The sequence below is a fragment of the Cnephaeus nilssonii genome (genome assembly GCF_951640355.1).
Source record: "Cnephaeus nilssonii genome assembly, chromosome: 8".
Taxonomy (NCBI): Eukaryota; Metazoa; Chordata; class Mammalia; order Chiroptera; family Vespertilionidae; genus Cnephaeus; species Cnephaeus nilssonii.
The window spans coordinates 38,581,448-38,601,014 of NC_137079.1; the positions used below are offsets into that span (position 1 = coordinate 38,581,448).

Below are 19,567 nucleotides of genomic sequence, written 5' to 3' on the forward strand. Positions count from 1 at the left end.
TGATACCTTTAGTTCCTTCAATCTCATCTTATTTGTCTGGTTTCCTTTCCAATCTTCACATCTGCCAACACAGCAGAAGGACAAGTGCCATATATGAGACTTGTAGTATCTGTGCCATATGGCAAATGTCTGTCATCTAATATTGCTTAGAAGTAGATAAGTAGTTTATGCCCACAGTAGGGTAAAGATTAACAAGGAATCCCCAGACAAGCTAATATTTCATGAAAATCTATAGGAAAAGTCCTTCCTTTGCTTATTTGGGTCTTGAATTTTAAAGACAAAAAAAATAATGGTAATAATATTCTTATAAAGACCTATTGTGGGAATGAATCAGGTATCCTTTGAGAATGTTTAATATGCCATTAATGTGATGAATGCCATTTATGAATCTTAAATCTGTGTTCATATACAGTGGTTATTAATGAAGAGTGATTACGTTATTATTTTAATCATCATTTACCATTGATGGAATTGTCTAACCCTTTCATGTGTTATTCACAGAAATGTGACCTGGAATAGTTTAGCTATCCCAGATACACACTGCTCACCAGAGCTAGAAGAAGGCTACCAGTGCCCACCAGGATTTAAATGCATGGACCTTGAAGATCTGGGACTTAGCAGGCAAGAGCTGGGCTACAGTGGCTTTAATGAGATAGGTCTGTCTTACTGGTAAAACACATTTTTCAGTTTCTATTTTATAATGTTATAAAATGGATATAATGGTTGTATAATTGATATTTCATATTAAGACTGGATATAGTATTTAAGAAACACAACTGCAAATTTTAATTATATGACTGAATTATATTCTACCTTACAATCTATAATCTACAATCTGTATTTATGTATAGTCAGCAATGTCTGTAGAGATTTAAATAGCTCTCATTTTAGACTAGTTTGATTCTTAATTATAGCGTTTAAGAGTATTTCTTTGTTGAGCAAGGTTTATGGGTTATTGCCTCAAAAATAAACAAGACATGGTTTTCTTTCACCTTTTAACTATACTCAAGTGGTCAAGGTAATAACTGGAATAATAGGCATCTATGAGTGTATGAGATCTGAAAAGGAATCTTAGAACACAAGACAGCTAATCAAATATTTAATGAATATGCATCAACCATATAAAGGATATACGAGGAATACCATGTGCTTAAATGTATAGATTTATTTGTGGCTTGTCCTATTAAATCCTTAAATGTATCATTTACACACAGTAATTAAAGAACTTAGTAGCTGCCATTTAGTTGATATCATTGCATTTATTACAATTCCATGCAAATTGCACGTATTGCTTTTTGAAAAAAAAAATCCATAGAACACTAAACAAATATTTTATGCCTTGAGAATGTGTCTTAGTGAGTTCAGGCTGCCACAACACAATACCATTGACTGGGTGGTGTAAACATAAATTTATTTATTTCCAGTCTGGAAGCTGGAAGTCTGAGATCAGAGTGCCAGCATGGTAGGGTTCTGGTTAGGCATCCTCCCCTCCCTAGCTTGCTGGTGGCTTTTTGCTGTGTTCTTACATGGATGGGGTGGAAGTGGGGGAGAGAGAGAGAGAGAGAGAGAAAGAAAGCTCTCCAGTCTCTTCTTATAAGGGTACTAATCCCATCATGAGAAGCAAACCCTTATGACCTCATCTAAACAAAATCACCTCCAAAAGGCCTCACCTCCTAATACAATCACTTAGGGGGTTAGGGCTTCAACCCATAGTTTGGTGGGGAGGCACAAACATGTAGTCCATAACAAGATTATTATCAGAATTATTTGAGAATAATAATGAAATCAAACAATAAAATAATAAATAAAAACATTTTTTTTTAAAAGTTTCAAGGCCCAGATACATTTAAGGGAATTCTAGACATTTTTACCCAGGGCCTAAAAGAAAAACCTTTCAATGTATAAGAGGTTGGTGGCTGTGCTCTTTTGGAAGCTGAATGAATTTCCTGACTTTTGATGTGGTTTCACATCTCAGTAGGCCTGCTGGACGATGGGGTATTTTACTCATAGGCATACTCTGGATGGTAACTACTGCAAACCCAGCCAATCGACCTTCACACATCAAAAAAAGTGGCTGGTAAATCCACTGGCCTTCAGGCAGCTCGTGAATGGTGGTACGCAGGGTGGCTTAGTGAACTCAGGGATGAGTATTGGAATGTGAGAAAGAGTACATGAAGGTCTTGCATTGATTAAGGAGTGCTTTTCTGATATATGAATTAAACCACAAGACTCAATAAAGCTTTTGGACAGAATATAATACTGAACTTGGGCTAAAAAACACAAATAGTTTGTATTTTTTTAAGTGAAGTTTGTAATTAACATCCCTAAATTTTCATTCTTATATTTTAATATGTCCTCACTAGTAGCCCACTTGCAGGAAGAATCCTGCAAGCGGCCGCTGCGGCCGCATGCACTGCCGCTGCTGCTGCTGTTGCGGCCGCCACGCCTGCACCCGCGCGCATGCACGCGGCTGCCGCCCGCCCTGCTCCGCCCTGCCCGGGCTTTCCCTCTGGCAGCCACCTTGCTTCCCGCTTTTCCTCCCTCTTCCATCTAAGTTGTCTTCAGTCTTCACTCCTCCCTCCCTCAGCGTATGCAAATTAACCACCATCTTTGTTGGGTAATTTGCATACTCGCCCTGATTGGCTTGTGGGTGTGGCTTTGGCTTGTGTGCGTGGCTTGGGCGTAGCGAAGGTGCGGTCAATTTGCATAGTACTATTTTATTAGGTAGGATAGTAGATTTCCAGCATTGTAGTTAGACAACTCTTTTGGCCAATGATACGGCTTCCTATTTCACAAAAATTTAGAAACCAGAAGCATTTCAATTTGCTTTATGCTCTTAAACTTATTGGCTTTAGAATCAATCTTACACCTCCTGTCTCAAAAGTGCAGAGGCCTCTGATGGATGATATTAATGCCTGTCAGGGATGAGCAGGCAATCACAGGTGTGGCATGGGACATGAGATATATCGATTTGGCAAACTGTGTGGAACAAGCTTCAGGAGTCCTAACAGCTGGGACATGACTCAAATGCATGGCTGGTCAGAGCCTGCAGTCCCTTCTTTCAGGGGCTAACTGAATGTGCCCATCTCTTGAATGGAAAGTGGCTAGCATTCAGGCTTTAGGCTGCCTTGGCACAAAAATCATTCAATCCTTTAAAATCAAATCACACCCTGACCATTTTAAATGCAGCCTAAACTCAAAATGCTGCGTTATATTTCAGTTGGTTCATCTTTCTTCACTGTAACTTATACTGGCTTCAACTAATGCAGGCTACAATCTCTCTTTAAGAGAGAAAGTCTCCTTATAAAGTACATTGGCTTGAGCAGCCCATTTCTAGGAGGGGATTGCCAGACAATAATCTTGCTGTAGTTCTGTTTATTTGCACATTTCTCTTGCAAAGACCTAAGCTCCTTGAAAACAGGAAGCACGCCGTTTCATCTTCATGTCTCCAGGGTCTAGGGCAATGCCTGGCTCGTAGGAAGCCCTCTACAAATATTTACTAATGGACTGAACAAAGTATATATCCTTTTTTAATTGGCTGGTAACCAGTCATGTTTGTGTTAGGATATGAAGCCATAATAGAAAATTGAGTTGCTTTCTTGTTGTTCTTTTCTCTGAATTTGCCTGTTTTTTGTCTATTCCTCATAACTTCCCTTTCTATGAAAGCTTTATTTGATATGTTTGCTTCTTTTTCTCAAATGATGATTGAATTCAATATCATTGTATGACTAATGGTTAGATAATGAAATGTTGACTTTGTACTATCATCAAAAAATTTTTAAAATAGTCTCTAAAGTTTAGACTGAAATTGATAACTACTTCCTGTTATTCTGTGTCTATCAGATACACAGACTGTAGTATTTTGGGAGATTTTCAAAGCTCTTATGGGGAAAAATATAGTGTTTTCCCCAAAATGAAGAAAAGAAATTATTTTATTAGATACATGTGATCATCTCTTTCTGCATGCAGTTTATTTTAAACCATAATTAGGTGCCTAATTGTGCACATAAATTTGGCCCAGATACTTTCTGTGTAAGTAATCGTGATTAATTAAAAAGGAGCACATTTCTTTTTCTTATTAATCAAATTATCATGTAATACATTGACTTTCAACTCGATTATATAATTTAATTTATAAGTAGCTTTATGTCTCATTGAAATTTAATACTGATGTTGGAAACTCAATTTTTAAAATATCTCAAAAGCCAGAGTCATTAAGTAGAAAAAAATTATAAAGAGCCCCTATTGTAAGATTGCAGAGTAAAGACACCTTTGCATCTCTAAAACCACCCAAACATCAAAGAGACTGAGAAACAGAAATGCAACTTATATATTTAAGGACTCTGAAGAAAACCGTAACCATAAATCAATCAGAGGGCCAGATGACTAACAAAAAACTTCCTGGAAGGATTCTGGCTACTGAGGCTCTCAGACAGACAGCAGAATGCTGACATTCTGAAGTAACAAACGATCCCAGTGGAGCAGAACAGCCCGCTATTGGAGTCAGGGGAAATCAGTGTGTAGCTGACTGTGGGAGCTTTCTGGGTCTCCATGTGGCATCACAAAGTAGAGACCCTTGTTTCTGCAAGCAGTTTGTAGCGCAATAGGGGATAGACACTCCATTGTGAGAGGCCGAGGGCTGCTGATCCGTGCTGACCAGGACAAAGGAAAGACCCAGCTTAAGGTTTGCAAATCTGGCTATACCTTAGGGTGAGCTATACTTTAGGACCATTATTTCCAGGCCCAATAAATTGAAATTTTAGAGGGATCCCAGGCAGAGATGGCTTTAAAAAGTTTTCCAAGTGATTCTGATGTGCATGCAATGTTGTGAACCACTGGATTGAAGAAACACTGCTACACACACATACCCACCTAAAAGAAAGCTTCATTTCTATCCCATAATACCACCTCACTCCTCCTCTACATGATACAGTGACAAATATTGGGTCCCATAAAATTGATGTCAAGGTGAGTAATAATAAAAAAGAATCAGGGTCATATCTATAAAAATGTACCTTTAGGTGCATTTAAAACTGAAAAAAAAATGTTCCAGATATATAACTTAAAAAATAAAACAGAAGAAGAAGAAGGCCTGAGTATACAGATTAAAAGGGTACAACTTGTCTCAGTAAATGAACATAGAATAATCAACACTGAGGTATATCTTAGTAAAGATGCTGGAATTCAAAGCTAAAAAAAGTATCCACTAGGCATTTAGGAAAAAAAAAAAAAAGATCAAGTCATTTTTATGGGAGGCCATCAGAGAAACATCACTCTCTAGGGTATAATGACACAATGTTTACAAAGTCCTTAGGGAAATACTAGTGATGTGTTGAACTCTTCTTATTTTTGAGAGTCAAGAACTCAGAGACTTTATTTTATATGAAATCTTGAAGTCATTCATCTAATCAGGAATGACTGGTCATGAGCCTAGTCTCTAATATCTATTTACTGATACAACCGTAGGATTTAGGGAATATATATACATATTAAAAGTTAAGATTGTGTAAAAAAGAGAAGACAAAGGGGGGAGGGAGTATAATGATGTTGATGTCCTTATCATTTATAGTTAGCAGTAAAGACAAGTATGATTATATACATTACATGGATCATATAATGGAGGTATATGTACACTTGCCATGAGAATGTATTACAAAGACAAAAATTACTTTAGAAAAAATTCAGAACTCAAAATAATGGCTCTGAGGTTTTCAACCACAGCTGTAGTCACTAGTGTGGTGACCTTGGGAATGTAATTACTCTTTCATGCCTCATTTTCCTGATCTGTGAAATAGGTAAGTTATAGCCCTTCGCTGTAGGGCTAATGTGAGGAGTAACTGAGAAACTGCACTTATAATAGTGTCTAGCACAGAGCAAACACACAGTGAGCTAGAAATTAGTCCACAGTAGCAAAATATGAATGCATCTTTATGTTATTTGAGGAAAAAATTACAACTTTAATACCGGAGGGCAGGACATAGATGCTTCCAGATTAACACCCTGGTGTCTGATATTATTCTGTTTTGTTTGCAATAGTTTGCTACTCAGATTGTTCAAGATTTTACAGCAAGGGGGAAGAAGAGAAGGGTGGGGAAAATGTGTTCTTAATCTCATATTATGTCCCTATTAACTAATACCCCAATTTTCATTTCATCCTAATTAATGTATAGAATTCTAGAGGTCCAGTATTTGATGGTGTTTGGTTTTCATTAATCAATTTTGTCTCTCTTGCCACTCTCAAAACTACCCCCTTGTGTTTTATCTGCCTCTTTAGAATCTCTTTAGAGTCTTTAGAATGGTATTCATATTTAGCCTTTGTCATTGAGTTCCTATGGTCTCATTAAGCCTCACACATTTAATTATATATATCCCTATACATTTGGCTTGGTGCCCCCTCTCCCGCATTTGAGCTACTCCCTATCCTTAGCAGCCTTTCAACAGGTACTCCTTCCAAAGCACTGAACAGCCTTGCTGCTTCCTGCCTAGTCTCCAGGATTCATTTCCTTTCCTCCCCCAAATCTCTGTGTCTAGTTGTGACTGAATTACTGGATGCTTCTTTATCTCTCTTCCATTTACAAACCTTTCCATTTTTATTTCAGGGTACCTCTTCTACAGCTCATTCTTAAGGACCCTCAACTAACACATCCCTCTAAGATGTTAGCCTATGCACTTAGGACATCACACATTCTGCATGTACTAGACCCCATCGAGGCATGTACATTATCAAAAGGACATACTTGAAGATCGCAAAATCTGTTTAGCAGACATTCAGATTCCATTATTGAAGTGAGTGTGTGGGGAGATAGGTAGTGAGCACACAGTGAAAAGGTTTGAGGACAGATGACACCCCCAAAAACGACACTATAGAGAAACCCCAAAAAATCATATCAACTTATCCTACTTTCATTTTCTGAATTCTTACCCCACTCTCAGCTGCTCCCTTCCACATGCTTATCAACCTGTAGGACATACAATCTGAGGTATAAAATAGGAGACATTTAAAAATTCTGTAATAGCCCTGAACATAAAATTAAAGGAATTTTGAGCTTGGAAAGATAATGAAGTCATGTGGTTTACTAGACAGTTTTAAAGATGAGGAAACAAAACCCCAGACAGAGGCGACTCTCAGGATTCACAGACTCGGATAATTTACTGTCTCCCCAAACCTTTTTACATTTCAGATCAGTGTTTAATTAAGGAAAAAACTCAAAAAGTACCTTTCAAAGCTTAGTTGTATTCTTAATTTTCTAGAAGAAGGTTAGTATCGCTCACCCATGGTAAGATGATGATGGAGAAGACAGCTATCCAAAAGATGAGATACACTAGTTAGAAAAAAAAAAAAAGCATCAACAATTCTATCACATGAGGAAAGGAAATCACAGCAAAGGTCATTAAACTAGCAATTTACTTGTCATGATATTTTAAAAGAAGGTAAGAAATTGGGTACAGGACATGAGTGCAAAACTACTCAGATGGTGATTTGAACTTGCCATTCATTGTACAGTCAGGTAAAACGAAACATGTTCCATTTTGATAGAACAACCCAATAAATGTCATTTAATGATGAAATTCACCCTGAAAAGTAATTTAGTAACTAAATAGATATCAGGCACAATTTTTTGTTACTAGTCTTCTGACTCAAAGGCCCAATTTAAAAAAAAATCTATAATAAACTAAACCTGATTGAAACAATTTATGTCAGATAAAGGAAGCACATAAGCAACACTAACCTATAAACAGGACATTCTGAAAATAACTAATAAAAAAGACATTTAAATTATACATGCTTTTATTGCAACATGGACTGTACATAGTGTGCTCTTTCCCTATTCTTTATATTCGATAATCAAAGATAAAGCTAAGAAATAACAAACACTATGTTCTTATGGTGACAAATTGTTCAATAGACCGTCTTTATTATTGTAATTACTATCATTACTTATGAGAACTACGGCTGCCATTTTTCGATTGCTCATTATGTATCTGGCACCAGGCAAAAGGTTTTCCATCCATTGTGTTTTTCATCCTCAAAATAAAGCCATAAGGTGTCATTATCCCCACTTGATAAGTGAGGGAAATGAGAGGAGGAAGAGTTGATTTGCCCAAAGCTACACACTGGCCACAGTTGGAATTAAGGCTTGCTGCCTGTATACTGAGGTCGAAGCTCGTGTCCTCAGCTACAAATTCTACCCTATGAAGTCAGTTGGCCACAAGTAACCGCCATTCCTTGTGGCTTGTCAGGACAGCTGGTCCATTATAGAGTCTCATTAGGATGAGGAGGAGACATGTCCCCCAATATAGTAATCTACCAGATGGCATGCCTTCTCCTTTCATCCCCAAGTCTCTAGGACAAAGAAATGAGTGCAAAGAAGAGTGATGTCCCCTGCAAACTGAGGGCCTCTCAGGGCCTTTCAGTCTAGCCCTTCACAAGAAAATTGGTACACTCTCTATGTTAGGTGTATGTAAGAATCTCAATTTTAAAAATTACCTGGGAAGCAATGCAGTCGTGTGTTTTTTTAATCCTCATCCAAGGATATGGTTTTTAAAAATTGATTTTAGAGAGAGAGGAAGGGAGAGCGAAGGAATGCAATTTTACAAGTTAAGTTATGGAGCTGTGGACATTTGCCCAATAATTAGAGGCGATGGCAGCAAAAATGATAAATATGCTTTTGATACAAAATGAGATAGTAGACAAATAGATGAGAGATGTGGGAGAGAATGTTATTTGGTGTATTGTAGTCAGGTTCACACTTATTTGAATTAAATTAAAAATCTCATGCTTAATCCGAGCAGGTTGCTTAATGGTTAGAGCACCAGCCCTCAGACTGAAGGGTCTAGTGTTCAATTCTGGTCAAGGACAGGTATCTCAGTTGTAGGTTTGATCCTGGGCCCAATATGGGTGCCTGCAGGAGGCATTCAGTTGATATATCTCTGTCACATAGATGTTTCTCTCTCTCTCTGTCTCTCACCTCCCTTCCACTTTCTCTAAAAAAATCAATGGAAAATAATATCCTCAAGTGAGGAATAACAACAACAACAACAACAAAAATCCCATGATGATACATGTGTTTACTATATGTAATTTATAGCTACATGCATTAGTTTCTCCTCTGTATTTGAATTTACTTTCTCTTTCCCTTTGACAACTGAATTTAAGTTTGCTTTCTAAATACCACAAATTAACCAACAATTTTTATTTAAGGTGATATTGAAAGTACATATTGATGAATTTTTGTTGTTGTTATTCCTTGCCCGAGGATATTTTTCCATTGGTTTTTTAAGGAGAGTGGGAGAGAGAGAGAGCAAGACAGAGAGAAACATTGATGTGAGAGACATCGATTGGTTGCCTCCTGCATGAGCCCTGACCAGGGCCCGGGCTGAGGAGGAGCCTGCAAACCAGGTACGTTCCCTTGACTGGAATCAAATCCGGGACCCTTTGGTCTGCAGGCTAACGCTCTCTCCACTGAGCCAAACCATCTAAGGCATTCATGAATTTTTTATTAGAGGTAGGACATAAAGAGTATTTACCTTATCAGTTATCTTTATAAAAAATAAAGATTTCCTTATATGGAAATATTAGGTAGATAAATTACAGATCATCAGCATCACTGAAGTTAAATGTAGATTTTGGATGCAAATTTTTGTAAATTTTTTCTCGCAATTATAAATTAATTGGGCCTTTCAAGAAAGTGAAACAATTAGAGTAGAGTAGACTATAGCTTGCCAGATTCTTATATATCTAAGTCACTTCTGGAGGCTATTATGGGTATTACAATTTGAGACTGGTATTTCCTTCCAAGCGGACATGGATTTCAGCTATTTACTTGTGTGGTATTTTCCTCATTTGACTTTTGGTCATATTGACTACAAGCTACAGACTCAGCTCCCTGTGTGAGTCATAAATCAGTTTTATTAAACATTGATGAGAAATAACAGCAGTGGTTATTTTCATCACTGGTAGTATTCTGTGCTTGAAATTACACCCATATTTTGCTGAAATAGGATTGAAAGTGAATCCATCTACACAGTCTAATATTTCTGTTTTAATATAGCCTTTGCCTTCCTTTATAATTCTTCCCTATGTTTTTTTCTATTGCATTCTATTATTTTTATAATTTGTCTCTTATTACATCTGATATTAAATATGGACATAAAATGTGATGAAAGAAAATTACTTTTATCCAGATTGTAATAGAATGAAAATTGAACTTTGTTGATGATGATGCTAAACATTTATGCATCAAATTTAAATGACATTAAGCCAAATATCATGTATATAATTTCAGATGAAAAGTTTACCAATGAATAGAAAATTATTATCTATCTGTAACTATGATTTATTGCAGAATGTACATTTTTATTGCAGTTATAAAAAAGCCACAGTAAAGAGTAATTTGTAAAATATGTAACTGAGATTTATAGTACTTTGTGGAAAGCACCAAAGAGTTGTTTTCCCTGAATTAATCTCTATGTTTAGCCTTGTTACTGGAATTACTTATTGATTTTTATGAAAACACATATGGAAGAGAGAAATAGGGCAGTAGATTTCAACCAAAAGTGCTTACTTTAATCTGTGATAATTCTATACTTGCTCTCTGAAGGAATTGCTTTCTCATGGGACAAGGAAAGCTTGACTTTTTTTTTTTTTAAATAAAGGACAAGATCATGAAACGTCAACGAGAGGAGTAATTGTGAGAGCCACATGTAGGAGTCTTATCTTTGGGTCCAGGCCTCAGTAAATGGCCGTAGGTTGCGTGCAAATGTGTGTCACTGAAAATTTCTGAAGGAACTACATCTTAGGGTTTAATTAGATTCTCAGACAGGGTCACAGACTTATTTAAACTGAAATTACATGTGAAGATATTCAGAATATTAGGAAGAAAGAGGGTTTAAAGATAGAAATTGCAGGCGTGATTTTTTAAAAGGATAACTACTCCCTAGTAGTAATTGTTCCGAGTTCTTGTTGAATAGCTTAGAAAAGGCAGCCACTAGAGAGATTTTTCATCAACAATAAAAGAAGGAATTTAAAAATGGATTTCTGAGGGCATGAAGTGATTAGTTTTTTTCATATTATACATGGAAGACAACACTCACTGAAAATATCTAGTGTTTCCAAGAAATTAGCATGTTAGTAGTTGCATTTTAAATATTTGTAGATTATGAAAATAATACTTCAAATAACATAAAAGATTTAATGAAAGAAAGTAATAAATTCTGCCATATGTAATTCCCTCTCTTCCTCTCTCCTTTCCTTCCTTCTTTCATCTTTATCAGTTTCATTATATGTAATAAAATGTTTTTGACTGTTTCCCTATCAATATACATTTAAGTGATTTTCTATGTTTTACTACAATGAATAATACTGTGTATTCACTAAGTAATACACACACACAAACACACAAACACACACACACACACAAACACACACACACGCACACACACATACCCTGTGAGGAATCTTTAAAATAGATTTCCTTAGAACAATTTCTGGGTGGGTATGCTCATTTTTAACAAAATAGATAATTGATGCTTTATTTTTCTCAAAAAGATAGTAAGAACTTACAGTGCTGTCCTTATTGTGTGACTTTTAAAAAGTATAAGCTATTCTTTTTCAATATGCATGAATATTGAAGTAAAAAGCTGGTAAACACCAGTAGTTCATTCTCTTCTCCTTGAATTCTTTCATTCTGTTCTTCCTGGAATGCCTCCCTCCTAATCATCTTATCAATAGATGACTCAACTTCTGGGGCCTACTTTCTAGTAGCGTCCTGCTCTGCACCAGCAGCATCTGTCTCCCTTGTGTCTGAATTGAGACACCGTGGTTTGTGCATGAAAGTTAACACTCCACTCTATTGGTTTCCCACTGCCAAGTGGGTGTGTGCCTGTGTGTGTATGCTTGTGTGTGTCTGTGTGTATGTGTGTGTGTGTGTGTGTGTGTGTGTGTGTGTGTGTATGTGTTTTGCCCTTGTCTCCCAATGAGCTCATTAGATCCTAAGTACTGGAGCAGAAACCAAGCTTCCGGTACTTCCTGGGATGTCTTTTCTGACTCTCAGCTAATTATACAATTGAGGACTGGTTGACCATGTTTAGGATACTTTTACATTAGATATATTGACTTTAAAAATCATCCTTCTGTGAAAACTTATGATTGAAATTTTAAATAAAATGCAAATACAACTCTAGCTTTTAAATACACTGTTCATTTGGAACTAAGTGATTTCCACATTACCCAAAACAAATGTCAATGAACTAGCTCCGAAGTCTTGTATTGACAGTCAAGAGAACTTTTCCTGCTGGCAGTGGCAGGCAGTGGAACAGAATTCCCTGGAGACTGCAGGAGATTAAATTAATTTCACCACTTAGTCATTTGGAGCAAAAAGGAATAATGTCATTTAGGAAAGCCCGAAAGCTCTTCCCTGAAGGCCAAGGAGGCCAGAGGAAGGCCGATACCTACCTCTCCGGGGCTGCTTGTTCTTTGACCTGAGCCCTTCCGAGCCACACTGTCCTGAGGAGGTGTGGGGCCTCCCCCTCTCAGGAGAAAGCTCTCTGGCCCTTGCAAACGGGTTTCTAACAGCCATACAGGGTTGTGAGAAAGAAGAGGGCATCCACCTGAACAGACACTGGGCTGTGGAAGATTTTTAGATATTATCTTTTTATATCAGCTCTCTTCTCCATGCTCTCTCTTCTCTGTTTCCTGGAATACTAAGCAGAGATTTGTGCAACCTTTTTATTCTTTCCTCCACCTCCTGGATTTGTGTTGACCAGGGATATCATCTGCTCTGGATTAATCCTCATGTTAACTTTGTGGCTTGGGGAGGCGAGGTCCTTGAACTCTATGCACTGTAGAGGACAGTGTAAATTTGGACTTGACACTGTGGTTGGCTCCGATCTGGAATTCTCATTTCTCTTAGGAGACTCTTCTGCCCCTCATGGATTGGACAGAAGTCAAGCAACATTTTGTTTTGGCGGGCTGGAGGGCAGAGTTCCTCCAGCCTCCATTTACATTGCAGAGCAGCCTTGTGAAACTCCCCACTTTGTGGACACGCCTGAGCTCAGTGTCTGCCTCCTGCCCTCTGTGGGGTGCACCCAACTCTTCCCTGTTCCTGGGCAGCAGATGCCCAGCCCCCAGCCCTTACAGTTTATATGGACTCTGAATGCGTTTGGGAACCATCTTGACTTCAGCTTCTGCTCACAGCTCTTATTCTATGTTCTCTCACACTCTCTGACCACTGAATATGTCACTCAGCTTTGGGCTAGTTTTTAAAAATATATTCTTATTGATTTCAGAGAGGAAGAGAGAGGGAAATAGAAACGTGAATGATGAGAGAGAATCTTTGATCTGCTGTCTTCTGCACGCGCCCCTCCTGGGGATGGAGCTTACAACCTAGGCACGTGCCCTGACTGGAATCGAACCATGACCTCCTGGTTCGTAGGTTGACTCAACCACTGAGCTAGCCTGGCAGCTTAGGGCTAATTTAAAAATTTCAAAAATTATTCTCTTTTATTTATCTATTTCTTATTGTCAGTTGGACATGGGGTGGAAAGGATAAAGGAAGGAAGCCTCTAAGTAACCATAATCCAGCAAATTGACCTATAAAGCCTTATATTTTTAAACACATTTTTAGAATTTTCATGAGTGCAGTTTTCCTTTCTTTGAGACATAATTATCATTTTATATTAAAAATATACTTTTGCATTTTCAGCATTAATCTTGACATTTGGTAAGTACATATTTATAGAAATGTTTATTTTTACAAAGATTCTGTTTCAGGATTATTATTTTTATTACTTTTTGCTGCTACATTATTATACCAGCCTCTGTGCGGACTGATAAGCAGTTACTTGTGTAAAGACAAACAGATGGAGAGAGAGAGGAGACTGCAAATGAGCAATGCCAGTAATTGAGCGCTGAGAACAATTCTGCTGGATTAAGACTTTAGGTTCTCAATCTTCTTAATAATAATTTCAGCAAATATTCAGAAGTTTTCATTCTTTATGTAAGTGCTTTGGCAAATAAGGCAAAAAAAATAAATAAAAACCCTAATTAGGAATTACCTAAACATAAAGCCAATAAGTGTTCTTAGGCAGTTCTTTCCCTTTGTGTGTCCAATAAAAAAAGGATCTATATTTGCACATGGAAATATATTATTTTATTGAAAACTAGTGCTGATTGCAAACCTTGACACCAACTGAGGTTGCGCTGAAGGAGACTTTTGAGTAAGGATTCCTGGGGGACCAGCTATTTTATGTAAGAAATGTTTCCTCATTGTCACATCCACCCCAGGTGTGGCATGTCATTAACTCCATCTAACTGTGCAGATGCTGAGACGCAGGGAAGGGAAGCAGCCCCTGGGGGCAGGGGCAGGTCTTCGTGATGATTGTATTCTCAGGGTCTCCAGGCTAGAACTATAGTAGTGGGTACTCTGTGAGTGCTCAAGTCTGGGTAACAGAAGGACTTGGTTCAGAATGCAACCTGTATCTCACTAGTGGGTGACACAGGACATGTTACTTACCTCTCTGTGCCTGTAAAATCAGGATAAAAATTGTACATATCTTAGATGGCAGTAGGAAGGTTAAATTAGATTATTCTCACTCCATGCCTAATGAGTCTTCAATACAATGTAACTATGATCATGATGTTTTGTTAGATACATAATTATCATGTAAATGATGAAGGAATTATAGATAAAACTATGTATTCTAAGGTTGTTGCACAGTTAGAAAGCTGGAGAAACAGGTACCAAATTTATTCAATCTCTATACTTCCCATAGTATAAGCCTACCTCATTTTAGTCTTGACGAACACTTATGGTCATACAACATAAATGAACAATGTACTAGTATACTGTGCTACTATTTGCTACATTCATTGGTCATTCTCTCATCCATGTACACTTTCATCGGGAATAAAATGTTAAAAAATATTTTCCTGTTTTCTGCTTTGAGATGGACCAGAAGAACCATTTCTAAGCTGAGATGCTTTATCCTGGCAAGGTTCCTAGTGAGTTAAAGCAATGCTGAAGTTGCGTGTTTACAGTATAACTGACTAGAGCAGGAATCAGCAAACCAGGGCCAGTGGGCCCAATCCTGCTACTGCCTGTTTTAGTAAGTAAAGTTTTATTGCAACTCCAAGCCCATTTGTTTATCTATGGTCCATGGCTGCTTTCTGACACTACAGATTTCTATAGTTCCACACAGCATATGACACATCAGGGATTCAGATTCAAGTCAATCCGACTAAAAATTTATACTCTAAACTGCTCTTCTCTACTACATTCAGTACTTCTCCAAAATTAAAAGATTACGTAACCAGCACTCCTGAAGGCAGAGGTAATCTGGGTGATGTAATTTGTTCATGATTATGTTGCACTTACTGGGACTTTTGAAATCAGCAATGCTTTGGAAGACCTGAGATGACAGTCACCATCTCTGTACAATGATTCAAGTGAGGGTTGTAGGTAGTCTTCCAGTCTTCCTTCACTCACTCATTTATGCACTCAGCAAGTATTTCTTGAGAACCCACTATATGTTAAGCTCTATGTTTAGCTCTGGATGGCACTATGAAAGTGCTAATACGGAACCAGAGGTAGATGGCATTATGTTTTCATTTTCTTAAGAATTCATTATTGCTTATAAGTTGATTTCTTTATTAAGGGCTGACTTGTTTCAGGCTTCTGAACTCTAGGTATGTACTTAGTTTGTTTTTGTGTTTTGTTTTGTTTTGTTTTTGGCAAGTTTAAGCATAATGCTAGATTTCAAGAAATAAATCGGCAAACAGTATTTTCCATTGAATTTAAAAATAAAATAAAACGTGTACATAAAAATACAAACTAAACTATGAAAATTAATACGAAAAGATCATGTAGGCATCCGCAAAGTTTGATCAAAATCTCAAGTCTTAAGCAAGTTGCTAAAACAAAACTATTTTCTTCTCTTCATTTAAAAAGGAATGTCTTGTGCATTTCTGTTGGTTGTGGGGAACTGAATTTTATAAAGCTCTGTAAAATGAGATCAGGATGAACAGAAATTGAGTCAAAATAATGTATGGCATCTCTTAAATATTCTTACCATCTTATGCCCTGACCGTGCCACAGTTTAACCCAAGAGGAGACACCTGGAGGGGTTCATTAACTTGCAGCTGTCCTTGATTAGTCTGCGAAGGCTAAAAACAACATCAGCCACCAGAAAACATCTACAGTGGCCTGGAAGATGAGCAAAAGAAAGGAGCAGCTGGTGGGGGAAAACACATATGGCTGAGGCCTTTACAGAGGGGTGAGGAGGGCCCTGTGCTGCTGGAAATGGAGCCAGGAGGAAAGTCTGGATGGCAGACAGCCTGGACTCAACGGGCAGCAGCTGGCTGTCTTGTGTGGGGGGCAAGATTCAAGAGGACTTATGAGTGGCTGTGTTATGCAGTGACCATTAACCATGTTAGTAAGGGAAGATAACTTAGCATTTGGTCAGTGCCTTCATTGTGCCAAGCATCACAAGAGAGAGGTACCCTCACCTGAAAAGTCACCTAACCTAACATGCAAGCAACACCAGTGTGTGTTAGCTCCTGCTGGTCAGGTGCAGCTTGGCAAGTGAGCCCCTTTGGCCATCGCTGTTTATACATTTGTTTGAGATATTTCCTAACATGTACCTATTTGTTTGCATAGAGTACATGTGACTGTTCCCCTCTTTGATCCTCCCCTGAAGTGGAAAGTCAGGAGACCTGTTTTTCCTTCCCTGCTAGATCTAAAAGACGGCTTTTATAGGTTATGAATTCTAACCCAACAATTAAGCTGACTCTGTTGCGTCTGTAGGTAGAGGATAAGATTCACATGTGAAACTTTATGTTCTACTCTTTCAACTAAGCTAATATTTTTAGGTACCACTTTTTAGTTTTCAATTTTTAAAGTTGTTTTTCCAGCTTTGTTGAGATATAATTAACCTGTAACATTGTGTAAGATTTAGGTGTACAAAGTGATGATTTGATATACCTATATAAAATGATTATCACATAAGGTTAATTGTAGGCATTAAAAATACATTCACTTTAAAACAATCATCATGCACTAAGAAAATGTAATGTTAAAAATAAATTTTGAAAAAGATAAACTGAAAATAGAGAGGGGGCTATGGAAATAGAATCCAAGAACATTGTACATTTGCTGAATTAGTAAAGTTGCATTGCATTATTCAAAAGTTGCATTGCATTGTTCACACTGAGAATTGTTAAGGACAAATTGGTTAGTAATGTCAACAGATTATGCCAATAATTAGATCGTCAATGTCATTAGACTTCAAATAAAGGCACATTAGACTTCAAATAAAGGCACATTAGATTTCAAATAAAGGCACATTAGACTTCAAATAAAGGCACATTAGACTTCAAATAAAGGCACATTGAACATTAGACAGATGATTTCTTTGGTAGTCTATATAAAGATAATGAATTAATGGACTGAAAATGTTTTTAAAATTACTGTTCTTTAGGGATTGGTATAAAACCACACTTTAAGGAATTTTACACTGATAATAAGTAAGTAATACGCTATTTAGCCTAGCAATTGTAAGTATGTTACATACTTTAAAATATATGTTATATAATGTCAAGTAATCCTTTTACTGGTAAATTTTTATTATTTGCATTGTTTTACTTTGCATAGTGTATATTTGTACATTTTCCATCAATTTGTATTTAAGTAGAATCAAATTATATAATTATAAATCCATTTCTGTGGATCCCCTATATTCCACATGCAAGCTCACACTCATATATATACACAAGCTTACTCCATGAAACTAGATCCAATTAGTGGATACAAAGAAAATGTAATTTAAAAGATAAATTCATTGAAAAAAAATCCGGTAAGCCTGTAATTTGCCCTGATAGTAAATTGTAATCAATGAATAGCTAGTATATTTTTTTCTATGTGTTTGATTTATAAAGTGAAGAGCTTCTATAAAACTTTAGTGTAAAGAATGTTTGTCTTACAATCCATATGTTTCATGACTTAAAAAATAACTTAATCATATGAGAAATGTTATTCTCATTGTAATAAAAAAAGTTAAAACAGCAAAGTTTTTTTTAATGACTAAGTCCAATTTAATTCCCTCTCCAACATCTTCATGATAACATTATTATGAGTTTGATCTGTGTCTTTTCAGACTTTAAACTCATCTTCATATGGGTATTCATATTTATGTTTATATAGAATATATGTAGTCTTGTTTACATATTATATGCATCTGCTTCATTTAGTTTAGCAGCTGTATAATCTTTTACTCTATGACAATCACACATTTTATTTGGTCATTTTCTAATCAATTTGGTCATTTTATTTTTTTGTGTGTGATTACTAATGTTAGAGTTAAATATTCTTGCATGACTCTCCTTGTGCACAGTGTGGATGCTTCTCTGTAATAGATATCTGGAAATAGAAGGGCTGGGTATGCATATTTTAATTTTTAATATTTTTAATAGATACTTTCAAATTGCTCCTGTGTATTTCCACTAACATTTTGAGTGTGTCTGTTTTCCTTTCAGCATATCAATATTTGATATTATTATACTTTTAAATTTTAGCCAAATGGGTATGAAAAGGCATTTCTTTACTTTTCTTAAAACTAGCATAGGTTTTTTAATCAGGTTAAGCATCTTTCTCTTATGTTTATTTGCCAATCAGATTTTTTTTTCTTCTGGATATTGCCAGTTCATATACTTTGCCTATTTGTCTCTTGGATTATTTGTTTTATTCATATATGTGTTCTGGATACATAACTTTTATCTGTTATTTGTTTTCAAGTTATAGTATTTTAGGGTCAATGAAAGTATGCAATGCCAAGAAGCCTCAATCTGAGAAATGTACATGGGGTGCTAAGCAGAAGCCATGTTCCAAATAAGAAATTGACTTTGGGTAGGAAAGAATAGAAGAGAGTGAGGAGTATCATGAACGAAGGATTGACCCCACATGAGCAATGCAGAATCAGGAATGACTTTGTCATAGCATGGGCACCATGGGACGATATTGTCAACTACATCGTCATCAAGAAGTTAACACTACTGCTCTGTAGACTGGAAAGCTCATTACCCTTTCTTCCAGCCCTGGGAAAGGATTACCACAGTGGAACAAAAAATATGTAACAAGGGATGGTGTTAAGAGGTTGTTAGAATCAAATAAAAGGAGGGATAGATTTAACAAGAGAGGCAGATTTGATAGCTGTCTTCATTCCAAAATAAAAAGTTCATCTGTGGCATCTGTGAAAAATAAGGAGGGAGCTTGAAAGCTGACTGCAGACAGCAGCAAAAAGCCTTTGAGGCAGATTCTAAGAACCTGAAAGACTGGTAATGGGCCATTTCTTACAATCAGAGTCTTAAAAGGCAGTTCACCCATCTAATGGGATATAAAAATAGAACCATTTTTCTTCCCCACCCTAGTATTCTCCTATTTTAAAAAAAACTAACTTTATATTGCACTGGAAATAATAGCACACAGCAAGAACTATACTTTGTGGCATTATTGAGTATCTCAAGTGTCTAAAAGGTGCAAAACTGAAAACCAAATGACTTCAGCATGGAAAATGC

At 36.8% G+C, this 19,567-nt stretch overlaps 1 protein-coding gene across 3 annotated transcripts in view; it reads left to right on the forward strand.

Moving 5' to 3' along the window:
- Window positions 1–19,567, forward strand: part of NALCN (sodium leak channel, non-selective) — a gene marked incomplete at both ends in the record, with an annotated part of 271,462 nt that overhangs the window by 38,296 nt on the left and 213,599 nt on the right. For all 3 annotated transcript variants that reach the window (XM_079779627.1, XM_079779625.1, XM_079779626.1), the window contains one exon: window positions 502–656. In XM_079779627.1, coding sequence (XP_079635753.1) covers window positions 502–656 — 155 coding nt within the window. The remainder of the gene's footprint in view (window positions 1–501; window positions 657–19,567) is intronic.